The following is a 12,766-nucleotide window of genomic DNA, read 5'->3' as shown; positions in this document are numbered from 1 at the left end:
GGGGTTACGTTTGTGTAGAGATTATTAAACTTTAAGTTCTTAATTTAGAAATTTTCCTTTGGGTCATTAGTAATACCTCACAGGTCTAATTTGTATTATAAATTTGGCCTTCATTAAAGCTATTTAAATCTTGTTCCAGATGGAGCAAGTCTCTCCAAATAAGACAATCTGAAAATAAAATTTTTGTTCTTGCTTTAGGGAAAAAAAAACAATTAATGTCAAGGAATCTCAATTTCTATCTACAAGTTCAAGTTTTTTTTATTAGCAAGTCTTAATGTATAAGTCAACTAGTTTTGTTTATTTGCTGAGTATTTTGTGATTGTATTTACACAACAAATACTTAGCGATGTTCGTCAAATTAAGATTATGAACTAACTGACCAAAAAATATGCTAAGAGAACTTCCGAGCTCACCAAACAGGCAGAGACCACAAATCGATTTTCCTTTGACAAGTTGGATGGTGCTAGGTAGTACCCTCATTCAGTTACGAAATAGAAGGTGTTTAATACAGCATAGTTGTATCTCCTTGGGGCCTCGTGCGTTGGCACCTGCAGTTGCTGATAAACTCCAGTGGTGATCCTTTCCTTTTCACAGTGCTCCAGCTGAGGCTCCAGCAGAGAAGGACGAGAGAACAGCTGGTGGACCAGGGCATCATGCCACGTAAGACTTCAGTGTCCCTGTCACTTCCAGCGTGATGTAACAAAGCGCACCTGTCTGAGGAGGCCCTGGATCACACTCTGCGTTCAGTGGTGTCCACGTAGTCAGTATACAGTGTCCAGATGAGCTGATAAGGAAACCCAGGCAGCAGCACTGCCCGCCACAGAGAATCCTCTCCAATAATATTATGAACACCAGATGCAACGTAAAAGATGGGCTTGAATTAATTCTGTATTAAGTAAAGAACACCTTGAAAACTGGATAGTTAGGTTAAGATCAGGTCCTACTTCCAGCATCAGCATTTGTTTTAGTTTTGAACTCATTGAAATCACTACGTGATAGGTCTGGTGTTCCTTAGCCTTGGAAAAGTCACATGATAAAATTAATTCAAAGCTGGTTCTACTTTAATTCAAATTAGTTATCCTTGATACAATACAATCTGGCCTGTAATTAAGTGCATCTCGGTTACAGGAGTAACAGAAATCTATTTATAATTATTAAACTCTTTCTTGCCCAAGTGGATAATTTCCAAGTATCTCCAGTCCCTCCTTCCTTCATTTTTTGGAGTTGATTAATTTTAGAATATTTGCCTGTTGTCTTCTTACCTGTATTCACCAAGTTTGGAGGTGATTTCATATTTTAGAGGGAGAAGAGTTGTTGTTTTGGCATTATGATTATTTATATGGATAGTTGTCTAAAACTTGATTTCTCTAAGAAGTAATTTATATGGCTTTAAAAGTCTAAAAAGAAATTGCAAAATGGATTTATGCTCCCCAGTCTTCTGAGTCATTGATCTTACCTTTTTTTTTTTTTGCTTATTATAAGGAGAACCCTTTTTCTCTGCAGTATTTTTCCCAATAAAACTTTTCTGGACTACTGTTAATTAAGTATCTAAATATTTTAAATCTAGTATTACTACATCTGCCAGATGATGAACCAATCAGTTAAATAGTATCTGTGATGGTTAAGACACCACTGCCAAGCCAGCTCTAGTCTAGACAAACTTGGATGGGCTTGTCTCCCAGGAATCTTTGCAGTACTTCAAGTACCAGAGCTGAAAATAATCCTATCCAGAGGGTCAAGTTTTAGAGGTGACAGCCCAAGTAAACCTCGCCCAGATCCTACCTGCAGTGTCTGACCACCTGTAGTTCTTCTAGGTGGACATACACACAAAAGATTTTGCAAAGATAATTTATAGGAATGCTGGAGTAAATGATGTTTAGTAGAAAACTGCATATCCTCCTTCTGGGATTCTGGAATATTTAAAGGACTAATAACAGCAATATAATTGTGATTGAGCCCCCCCCCCCCAACATCTATTGTGGTGTCTCACTGAATGCTAACTCAGAGCTCTGCTAGACAGGAAGTATAGGGTGTCCTCATGTTCAAGGTTAGATCACTCCTAGGCTAAACGTCCTCTGGACATTTGGGCTTCTTCCAGCATCTTTTATGGCCACTAAGAGCAAAGACCTGTCAAGGAGTCATTACACAGTTCCCTTGGTGGTAGTAATCTGACTCAGTTGCTGGATTCAGTTAGTCTGACCTGATATTTGTATTGTCATTATGTATACAATTCTATCTTAAATGTTCACTTGTTTTATTTGTGAATATATCATTTTAATTCTGAAACATCTAAGGTTTCAAATTATTCAGAGCTCCTAAAGGAAGTAGTAATAAATGGAACTGTAGATGCAAACTAATAAGATTAAGAGAGAACATCAACATAATGTACCCTAACATTTGGCTGAAATATTAACTCCTCTATCTACATGATTCTTGTTCTTCTCACAGCTTTGAAGAGCCCAGCTGCATTCCATGAGCAGATAAAAAGCTTGGAACGAGCCAGAGTAAGAAATTTCAGTTTCAGACGATCCCCTTCTCTGCTTCTCTCTTGTATTTTAAAGTACCTGTGGGCAAGTGGTACTCTTACTCCTAAATATATCCATAGAGAAAATGCAGTGCATCTTCAGGACAGGTGGTTTACAGAGTTATATATTCTGCGGTAGTTTTATCTCTTGGAAGTTTGTAGAAAATGCATGATGTTCAAATTTTGTTCTTCTGATACCAGTAACTAGTTTTGTACATGAAGGACCAATCACATTTCTTCACTTTGGCACTTTCAGGGCAGACCGGCAGGTTTTAGAATAACCATGGAGTATTTCTGCCATTTGTTTCTGCTGCAGACCAACAACAGCCCATGTGGTGTCCTGACAGTCACACATCTTTAGGACGTTTCCTTACTGGGTCTGCGTCAGCTCTACCTTTGACCCAGGGCAGGGGGATCTGGCTGAATTTAAGAAGTTGCTGTGTTTCAACTCTGCTTTATTCATTGAGAGTTTTCCATCCTATTTGCACATCAAATTCGTGTTCATTACTTTTCTTTAAAAGGACCACTATGCACATTTATTCTTTTTCCTTTAGGGAATACTTGTGTCATGCAATATGAAAATAAGCATGTTCCAAAAATTCCATAGTAGGAATTTTCCCAGAATGCAGTAATGATCTCTTAGAATCAGTTGAGAACCTTTCTGAATAAGGAAGTATGATCAAGGATATGAAGTCATCAACAAAAACACATTAGGATTTTAAAGAAATTTGTTATTTAGGTGGATTTTTACTTGACCTGAACTGTAGATATTAGATACTTAAATGATCAGAATCCTGTGTCTGCAAATTTTGAGCCTTTTACCTTTTACAAGTTTTAAAATAAAAGTCTATAAAGTGCTTACTTTATGCCAGCATGCATTTCAAGTCCCTGTACAGTTTTAAAGGCTGCAATTTAAATTATGTATTGGATAATAGCTCTTTAAAGTACTAATTTACTCTTTTCTTCTCAAAATCATGACCAAAGAGTATACAATTTATTTAAATGGAGTACCTTGAGAGAAAAATGCAAAACCACAATAAGTCATAAACAATTTATGGTAAGACTTTCTCTCTCTCTCGCTCTTGCTCTCGCTCTCTCTGCACAGACTGAAAACTTCTTGAAGCATAAGATTCGGAGCCGACCAGATCGTTCTGAACTTGTCAGGATGCACATTTTAGAAGGTAAAATATATATTTCTGCTTATTTTGCTGTGTTTTCTCAAGAAAAGAAGTGAGAATTCCACCATTGCTGTTTATTCCCATTTTAATAACTTTTTACCCCACAGGCTGACATCCTCCAAATTGGATAGCCAACATGAAGACCCAAAGCTAAAATGTTATGTTAGATACATGGGGAAGGTTTGATTCTCCAAATAACCAATTGATGGACTGACTCTGCCCCACCAACTGGTGCCATAGATGTCTCTACCATCTGTTCTGGAAAAACGCTTTTGGTCCAAAGGATTTCTTCCATCAGTGGGGAACATATTCCCGTTAAGTCATAAAGGGTACAGGCATATGGTACAGTGGCCATAAGTGTAACTCTAGATTTTCAGCTACCTGAATGGACCCTGTTACGTCTACCTGGTGCAGTGCCCACACCTAACATCTTCTGTTTGTTATGTACCCACAGCAGTCCAGCTCGATCTGGCCATTAACATAAATACCCTCCGCTCAGCCCACCAGACTTTGTCACCGGTCTAGCCTCATCACTTACGAAGCTGGTAGGGACAGGTCTCTTTCATCTCTAGTGAGACATGTGACTCAGGCCAGGATGTTTTCCTCCCCTGAAGACAGAGCATTCTTGAGAATGCCGGTATCCCCCCCCCATAAGTTCCTGAGTGTGTTTTTTCCATTGTTTTGTTTTGTTTTATTGAGCAAGGACTAGGAGCTTGACCCTGTGATGGTTGGTCTTGAGTATATTAAACTCTGAGATACAGAAAGAATCTGAAAATTTCTCAAAGATTCAGAGACAGTTCTCAAGTAGGAATATTATATTTATTCCTCTGGTTTAATAACAGAGTTAGTGTTAGAATTAGGTTGATATTACAAAGTATTAGATTGTCGCTCATTTTAAGGAATAATATTCTGAAGGTTAGACATGTTTAAAACTCTTCCAGAAGCGATATGGTTACCCTCATTTGAGGTGGTCATTCATTGGCCAGTGAACTAGACCCCAGAGACCAACCAAACAAACCAGATTGATGCCTGCTTTCATGAAGCTTCCATTCTAGTAGCAGAGACAGATAATAAACAGGCCAAACAGATGAATTACAGTTTGTGAAAAGCGCCCGATAGGCAACAAACAGACTGCTATGATGGGACTAAGCGCCGGATGACACCACAGTGAGGATGCTGTCACCAGATTCCAGGTATCCGGTTGGTGTCTGCAGCCCCGAGTAGGGTCTCTTCTCATCCAAAGAATCCACGATTATGTGACTCTCTTCATACCTGGGGTGGGAACTGGCGGGTATATACCTTCCACTACTTTCGGTGTGTTCTCTGAAGTCCATTGGGCCAAAAAAGCTTTTCCGGGACTCAAGTGGTAGGGCAGAAACAGCTGCCAGCTGTCAGGGATAAGTGACTCTTCCAGAAGCAAGTGTGAGGCGTTCTGGTGAGTAAATGGGGGGGTGGCTCCGCCTAGAAATACCTCAGCCTCTCAAGGACATTTTTGAAGGAACAATGCTGTCTGCTTTAGCCTGCCTTCTAACGTAAGAGGCTTTCTTAATGTAATTAAAACCAAGGCAAATACATGGAACTATCAAAAAGAATCACAGTTGCTTAAAAAAAAAAAAAAAAAAGATTACCCAACATTTAAAAACCTAACTGTGTGCGTGAGTGGCCCGTAAGCGATGTTTTCAGGACATCTGTTCTCAAGTTGGGATTTTTGAAGCAAGGAAGAATATGTCATTTGTAATTTTAAAAAATAACTTCAGACCCCCCAACCTATTTTAACATTATCCCAATTTTGATTGAATTGGATGTTTGGCAGGCAAAACTCTAAATTATTTTTCTGAAGTTCAGCTAAAATCCAGCCTCGGTGCTTTGGAGATGAGGAGATAATAAGACCAAAAACAGAAACATACCAAAATGCCAGCCTCTGATTATTTAGTTTTGGGATATTTTTGTTCCAGTCATATTCCTGATATGGAAATGTTGATGGGAAACAGGAGAAGGGGTGACGACTATCCTACCTAGATCTTAACAAGAAGCATTTAAAATCACCCTAAGAATGATTCTCCTTACCTGTCATCTTTCTGTATGGTTACAAGTGTTTTTATGTAATAGGATGGGGGCCACAGCCTAAGGTTATACAGGAAAATGTTAAAAATGAGATGTCACACATGTCATTTCCACGTACCGAAATGTGCATTTATTAGCCAATACTCTGATTTAACACCAGGGCCCTCACTTTGGGGAAGTGAATGGAGTTTACATCATCTTTCTTGCATAAAGCACAGCCATCATATTTCATCTAACATTTCCATTTAGGGTGGAAAAAACAGCATAAAGACATTTGAAAAGCAACCTGAGTTGGAAAATCATAGATTTTATAATTTTCCCAAATATTTTAGTTGTTAATTGCCCTAATTTAACAGTGATTTATTCTTTAGTGACGCAACTTTATCAACTCATTCCAAAGGATTTAACTTAGGTTCCCCAGAAATAGTCTTATTTTTGAAGTTATCTCATTTTCCTCTAACATGTACTTAAGTTATGTATTGATAGCAAATATGAAACGATATGAACTGTTTTGTGGACCATCAAGGTTGAGTTTTGGTAAGCGTGTAACTCAGCTGGTGGAAAGAGAAGCGTCCTGTTGTGCTGGGGAGTAATTCATGGGCTGTGGGCTTTTGGTGCACTTTGGGCTTCAGCCAGGACATTGAACCTACTAAAAACAGAATGTCAGCTAATCCTGAAATTACTTATGGGGATTTTCATTAAAAAAACCTTCTGCTGTATAATTTAAGAGGCAGGCAACTATCAACTCAGAATTTGGCGTTAACACCTCACCATTTTTTAATCAATTATAAACATTACTTAGAACGATGTAATAAAATGTTAATGAGAAGTACCAGAAGCCAAGTCATTGACAGAATTACCCTGAACGAGCTATGGTACTTACATTAGTTTTGCATTTGTTGTACAACTTCATGTCTTCAGTAAGTAGATGAGCCAAGGCTTCTTTATGACCATTGCCATCTATCTTTATGACATAGGACTATGTAATTGAATGTTCCAAGGTCATATATTCAGAAATAAACCCAGATTCTTAATGAGGATGATTGACGGAGACGCATAGGGATCAGTCCAAGAATTTGATATGTAGCTCTTCCTTTGACTCCTGCAGAGAAGCTTATGACCTAAGTAAGATACAGCACCACGTCCAGCGGTTGACTTTGCAGTGAAGCCAAATCTCAGCTGGATACTTCTTGGACCACGACTGGACAACATCCCTCGTGTTCATCCTCCCTACCTCCCCATACCTAATAAATGTGACTGTGATCCTCTTACCATAAATGAATAAGAGCAGTACCCCATTTTTGGCTTGAGTTCATGTTAACTTGAGTCTAAGGGCATTATATAGACAATATAAAGTATCCAGGACTAAAAATATACAACGTATTCTACCGCATTCTTCACCAGCCTATTTCTCTTTCCGTAAATGCGTTGAGAACACATAAATAAGTTTAAACCAGTTTAAATTAAATTAGATTCAGTTGGCCTGAAATAACATTATGGAACAGAGTAATTCAAATAATGGTTAAAACTATGTTTCCTCTTATAGAAACATTTGCAGAACCATCCCTGCAGGCTACTCAGATGAAGTTGAAAAGAGCTCGACTAGCGGATGATCTGAATGAAAAGATTGCTCAAAGACCCGGTCCTATGGAGCTGGTAGAGAAAAACATCCTTCCTGTAGACTCCAGTGTTAAGGAAGCAATTATAGGCAAGACTCTAAAAATTTACTCTTTTCTGGGAGAAAGAGAAACTTGGAAGTTTCAGACAAATTTAATTTTAAAAAGCCACCACCAGGGGCACCTGGATGGCTCAGTCAGTTAAGCATCGACTCTTGATTTTGGCTCAGGTCATGATCTCCTAGTTCATGAGATCGAACTCCACATCAGGCTCCACATCAGAACTCCACATCAGGCTCTGTGCTGTCAGCACAGAGCCTGCTTGGGATTCTCTCTCTCTCTCTCTCTCTCTCTCTGTCCCTCCCCCACTCATGTGCTTGCTCTCTCCCCCAAAATAAATAAATAAACAAAAAAAAAAGTCAGCACCAATCATGAGTATTGTGTTCTGGGTGAATTAGAAATTGATTAATACTTGCATCAGTCCCCATTTTTCTTGTGGTGGTGGTGGTGGTGGTGGTGTGTTTTTTATGTAAGATAGACTGAGCATCTCTTACCAGTTAACACAGAAGTCCCTCTTGTCATGACATCTGAGGTTTCTGTCCTTAAGTTCCAGTTTCATTCTGACGTTTTCTTAGTCCAACTTACTCATTATACTATTTCATTTCTGTTGTGGTGCAGACTTCTCATTACTTAATTCTGTGTACTTCTAGAAAAGACGAATATCTTGTTCAGTGTTCGTTCAACAAGGTGAATAGCACATGAGTACAGATGTATTTACTAAGAATGGTAATATTTGTCCATTTTATCCTGATCTTATCATAGTTACTAATGTTTCTTCACTACACATACTTTATAATCTGGCACAAGTTTTAGCAAAAAAAAAAAAAAAAAATCCAAATAATACCACTTACTCAGCAAGCGATTTTGAAAAATTAATATCCTACTATAAAAACTATTCTAGTTCCCATTACTCTGGGGACTTCATATTTTGCATTGGTATGAGTTTAAATCTCAGGCAGTTTGTAGTCTGTGATTCAAAGTAGTACATCCCCAAAGGAATGGGCCCCGAAAAGTAAGGCATCGGTATAACTGGGCTGGTATCTCATCCACAGATACCGAGCCATGGCCGCATTTTCTCCCACGCCTCTTAATGTTTTTCTAACAGTTGTATTCCAGATCAGGATCCAAGCCAGGTTCTTACCTTGTCTTTGCTGACATATCTCTTAAATCTTAATCTCCTGGGTGGGTCTTCCCCTCCTCACTTGTCTTACTGGGTATTTATTCGCTGGTGAACAGGCCTTCTGTTCTCTAGCCATGTCCACCTACTGGATTTTACTGAATGCATTAGCATTCCCATTGTCATTAAAAACTTTTCTTGTCTTCTGTATTTCCTGAAACTGGCAGTTGGGTCTCAAAGGCTTGACCTGATTCAGACTGATCGCATTTGACTTTTTCTCCAGAGTAGTCATCATGGGTAGTGGTGTGTTCTTCCTCTGGGAAGTACATTATGTTCATTTTCTCTTTATGTTTCATTGTTTATTTTTGAGAGAGAAAGAGAAAGAGCATGAACTGGGGAGAGGCAGAGAGAGGGAGACACAGAATCTGAAGCAGGTTCCAGGCTCTGAGCTGTCAGCCCAGAGCCCAACGTGGGGCTCGAACTCACGGGCAGTGAGATCTTCATGACCTGAGCCGAAGTCGGAACCTCAGCCACCTGAGCCACCCGGGCGCCCCATCAGTTTTCTTTTAAACCAGCTTCTTAAGTTCTTGTACTAAGCAATGTGTCTCTTTTATCATTTTAAGCTTGGTATTCCAAGGTCAAGTTCAGTTGAAATCATTTCTTTCTTTAGGCGTTGGGAAGGAGGACTATCCTCAAACTCAGGGCGATTTCTCATTTGACGAAGACAGCAGTGATGCTCTGTCTCCAGAGCAGCCAGCCAGCCAGGACTCGCAGGGGTCAGCCGCTTCCCCGACTGAGCCGCAAGTTAGCGCATCGCCGTCTCCTGTGACTACAAACACCCCAGCCCAGGTACCGCCTCTCTTGTTTCTGGCCCTTAATAGAGCCCGCGCCCTGCGTTTTATCTGTCGGGGTAATTAGCTTTTCCCCAGAAGAAAAGTCTGAAAGGGTGGGGAAATATAGGCTGTTTTTCACCTGTAATGTGCACAGTTAACATTTTTCAGTAGATTCTTACATTTCATTTCTGTTCTGCGTACACATTTTTTATTTTAGAAATAATTATGTAACTCCCTTTTTAAAAATTTTGCATAACTTTCATTGGGGATAGAATTCACATGCTATAAAATATAACTCCCCCCCCCCTTTTTTTTTTGCCTTCGTAACCGTTTTAAAATGTGCAGCTCAGTAGCGTTCAGCACGCTTGCACTGGAGGGCAGCGGACCTCGAGAACGGTTTGTCTTACAGAACCAAGACCGTGGTCATTAGACAGCGGGGCCCCAGCCCCCTTTCCTCCAGACCCTGGTGATCACTGTTCCATTTCTGTCTCTAAGAATCTGACACCTTTAGGGTGCGGGGTGCATGAAATAGGTGAAGGGTATTAAGAGTGCACTTAACCATGATGAGCACTGAGTCGTGTACAGAATTGTTGAATCATTATACTGTACACCTGAAACTAATATAACATAGCATGCCAACTATACTGGAATTTAAATAAATACGTACATACATACATATGAATTTGACTCCTTTAGATATTTCATATACATGGAATCATGCAATATTTGCCTTTTTATGACTGGCTTATGTCACTTAACATAATTCTTCAAGGTTTGTTGACGTTGTAGTATGTAATAGGATCACTTTCATTGTTAAGGCTGAATGATGTTCCATTATATGGATAGGCCAGGCTTTGTATATCCACTCGTCAGTGACCTTGAGTCGCTTCCATCTCTTGGCCACTGTGAATAATGGCACTGTGTGGCACTAGGTACGTGAGTTTGGAAATCTCTCTTTGAGACCCTGCTTTCAGTTCCTTGCGACATATACCCAGAAGTGGGATTGATGGATTATATGGTAATTCTGTGTTTAGTTTATTAAGGAACCTTCATGTTGTTCTCCATAGTGGTTGTACCATTTCATACTCCAGCATGCAAGGGTTTCAATTTCTCCATATCTTCACCAGCACTTACTAATTTATGTTTTTTTGATAGCAGCCATTCCGTTGATGTGAGGTGCTGTCTCGCTGTGGTTTTGATTTGCCTTTGTCTAAAGATGAGTGCTGTGAAGCATCTTTTCGTATGTTTTTGGCCATTTGTATAACATCTTTGGAGATAATGTTTCTTTGAGTCCTTTGTCCATTTTTAATCAGATTATTTGTTTTTCTGCTGTTAAATTGCAGGAGTTCTTTGTATGTTAACCCTTATCAGATACATGATCAACAAATATTTTCTCCCATTTCTTGTGTTGGCCTTTACCTTCCGTTGATAGTGTCCTCTGATGCATGGAAGTTTTTTTTAATATTTATTTTTGAGAGAGAGAGAGAGAGAGAGAGAGAGAGACGCAGAATCCGAAGCAGTTTCCAGGGTCTGAGCTGTCAGCACAGAGCCCAGGGCAGGGCCCTAACTCACAAATCATGAGATCATGACTTGAGTTGAAGTCAGATGCTTAACCAATTGAGGCACCCAGGCACCCCTGATGCACAGAACTTTTTTTTTTTCTTTTTTTTTTTTTTTACAAATAGTTTATTGTCAAATTAGTTTCCACATAACACTCACTGCTCATCCCCATACACAGAACTTTTTAAGTTTGATGTATTTGTCTATTCTTGGGTGTGTTACCTGTGTTTTAGGCGTCATGCTAAGAAATCATCACCAAATCCAGTGTCACAAACCTTTCCCTCTGTTTTCTAATAGGATTTTTATAGTCTTGGGTCTTACATTTAGGTCTTTAATCCATTTTAAATTTTTATATATGATATAAGGTAGGGATCCATGTTCATTTTTGTGCATGAGATATCCAATTTTCCCAGCATCATTTGTGGAAAAAAACTGTCCTTTCCCTATTAAGTGGTCTTGGCACTTTTGTTGAAGACCATTTGACCGTATACATAATAGCATAAGGACTCTGTTCTATTGCACTGGCTTATTTGTCTGTCTGTATGCCAATACCATACTGTTTTGATTACTGTCACTTTGTAGTAAATTTTGAAATCAGAAGTGTAAGACTTCCAATTTTTTTTTTCAAGACTGTTTTTGGCTACTTGGGGTCCCTTGAGATTCCATATGAATGTTAGAATTGATTCTTCTATTTCTGTAAAAAAACGGCACTGGGAAAATTCACCCTTTTAAAATGTATAATTCAGTGGTTATTAGTGTATTCACAGAGCTGTGCAACTGTTACTACTGTCTGATTCCAGAACATTTTCATCGTCCCAAAAAAGAAGCTCATACCCATTAACAGTCATTCCCCAGTCTCCCTCCACCGGCCCTAGGCTACTTTCCGTTTCTGGATTTGCCTGTTCTGGATGTATTATACAATTGGAATCCTACCATACATGGTCTTTTGTGACTGACTTCAGTCAATGGACACTTGGTTTGGACACTTGGCTATTATCTAGTCAAATGTTCTACCCCTGAGCTATACTCCGTGGACATTTGGCTATTATGAATATGGTGCTTTGATGTGTATGGACAAGTTTTTGTGTGGACATAGGTTTTCAGTCTCCACCTAGGAGTGGAATTGCTGAATTGCTGAGTCATATAGTAACTCTTGTGTGTAAATTGCTTTTATACCTTTATCACAATCATAGTACTGTTCCTTGTCGATAGATATACATTGATATCATTTTTAATAGCAGCTAGCTAGCTTCATCTTCTAATCAATTCTCTAATGTGGGTTATCTAGACTTGTCTCTATTTTTCACTCTTAAAAACACAAGAACCCTTGTTGTATTCTCACATATTTACTACATACATTGTTGTTGTTGTTGTTGTTGTTTTAATGCTTATTTATTTGGTGGGGAAGGGGCAGAGAGAGAGAGGGAGACACAGAATCTGAAGCAGGCTCTAGGCCCTGAGCTGTCAGCACAGAGCCCGACATGGGGTTTGAACTCGTGAACCATGAGATCATGACCTGAGCCAAAGTCAGATGCTCAACTGACTGAGCCATCCAGGTGACTCATACATAGTTTTGTATACATACATTGTTGGGCACTTGTCTGATTATTTCTTTGGCTAATTACCAGATTTTGAAATGGATTTGGACCTTTTGTTAGGTAAAATATGGGCCTTTCAACTGTCTTCCAAGAAGGTCATAGGGGTTGCCACAGTCACTATGTCTTTACCACAGGTAGGTAATGTCGTTACTTGAAACTTTGCACACTGTTTGGAGATTTCAGTGTTTTCATTGGCTCCTTGATGTTGGTTAGATT

At 39.2% G+C, this 12,766-nt stretch overlaps 1 protein-coding gene across 18 annotated transcripts in view; it reads left to right on the top strand.

Moving 5' to 3' along the window:
- Nucleotides 1-12,766, top strand: part of MRTFB (myocardin related transcription factor B) — a 213,897-nt gene that overhangs the window by 149,941 nt on the left and 51,190 nt on the right. For 17 of the 18 annotated variants that reach the window (XM_039233581.1, XM_039233594.1, XM_039233590.1 and 14 more), the window contains 5 exons: nt 595-660; nt 2,449-2,504; nt 3,630-3,705; nt 7,313-7,474; nt 9,230-9,408. In XM_039233581.1, the coding sequence (XP_039089512.1) occupies nt 595-660; nt 2,449-2,504; nt 3,630-3,705; nt 7,313-7,474; nt 9,230-9,408 (539 nt within the window). Of the gene's footprint in view, nt 1-594; nt 661-2,448; nt 2,505-3,629; nt 3,706-4,420; nt 4,896-7,312; nt 7,475-9,229; nt 9,409-12,766 lie in introns of those variants that run through there. The other variant, XM_039233595.1, reaches the window with a different exon arrangement.

Source organism: Hyaena hyaena, unplaced genomic scaffold, assembly GCF_003009895.1.
Source record: "Hyaena hyaena isolate Hyena2069 unplaced genomic scaffold, ASM300989v1 scaffold_76, whole genome shotgun sequence".
NCBI lineage: Eukaryota > Metazoa > Chordata > Mammalia > Carnivora > Hyaenidae > Hyaena > Hyaena hyaena.
Note: the sequence above shows the minus strand (reverse complement) of the source record. Positions and strands in the feature narration are given on the sequence as shown.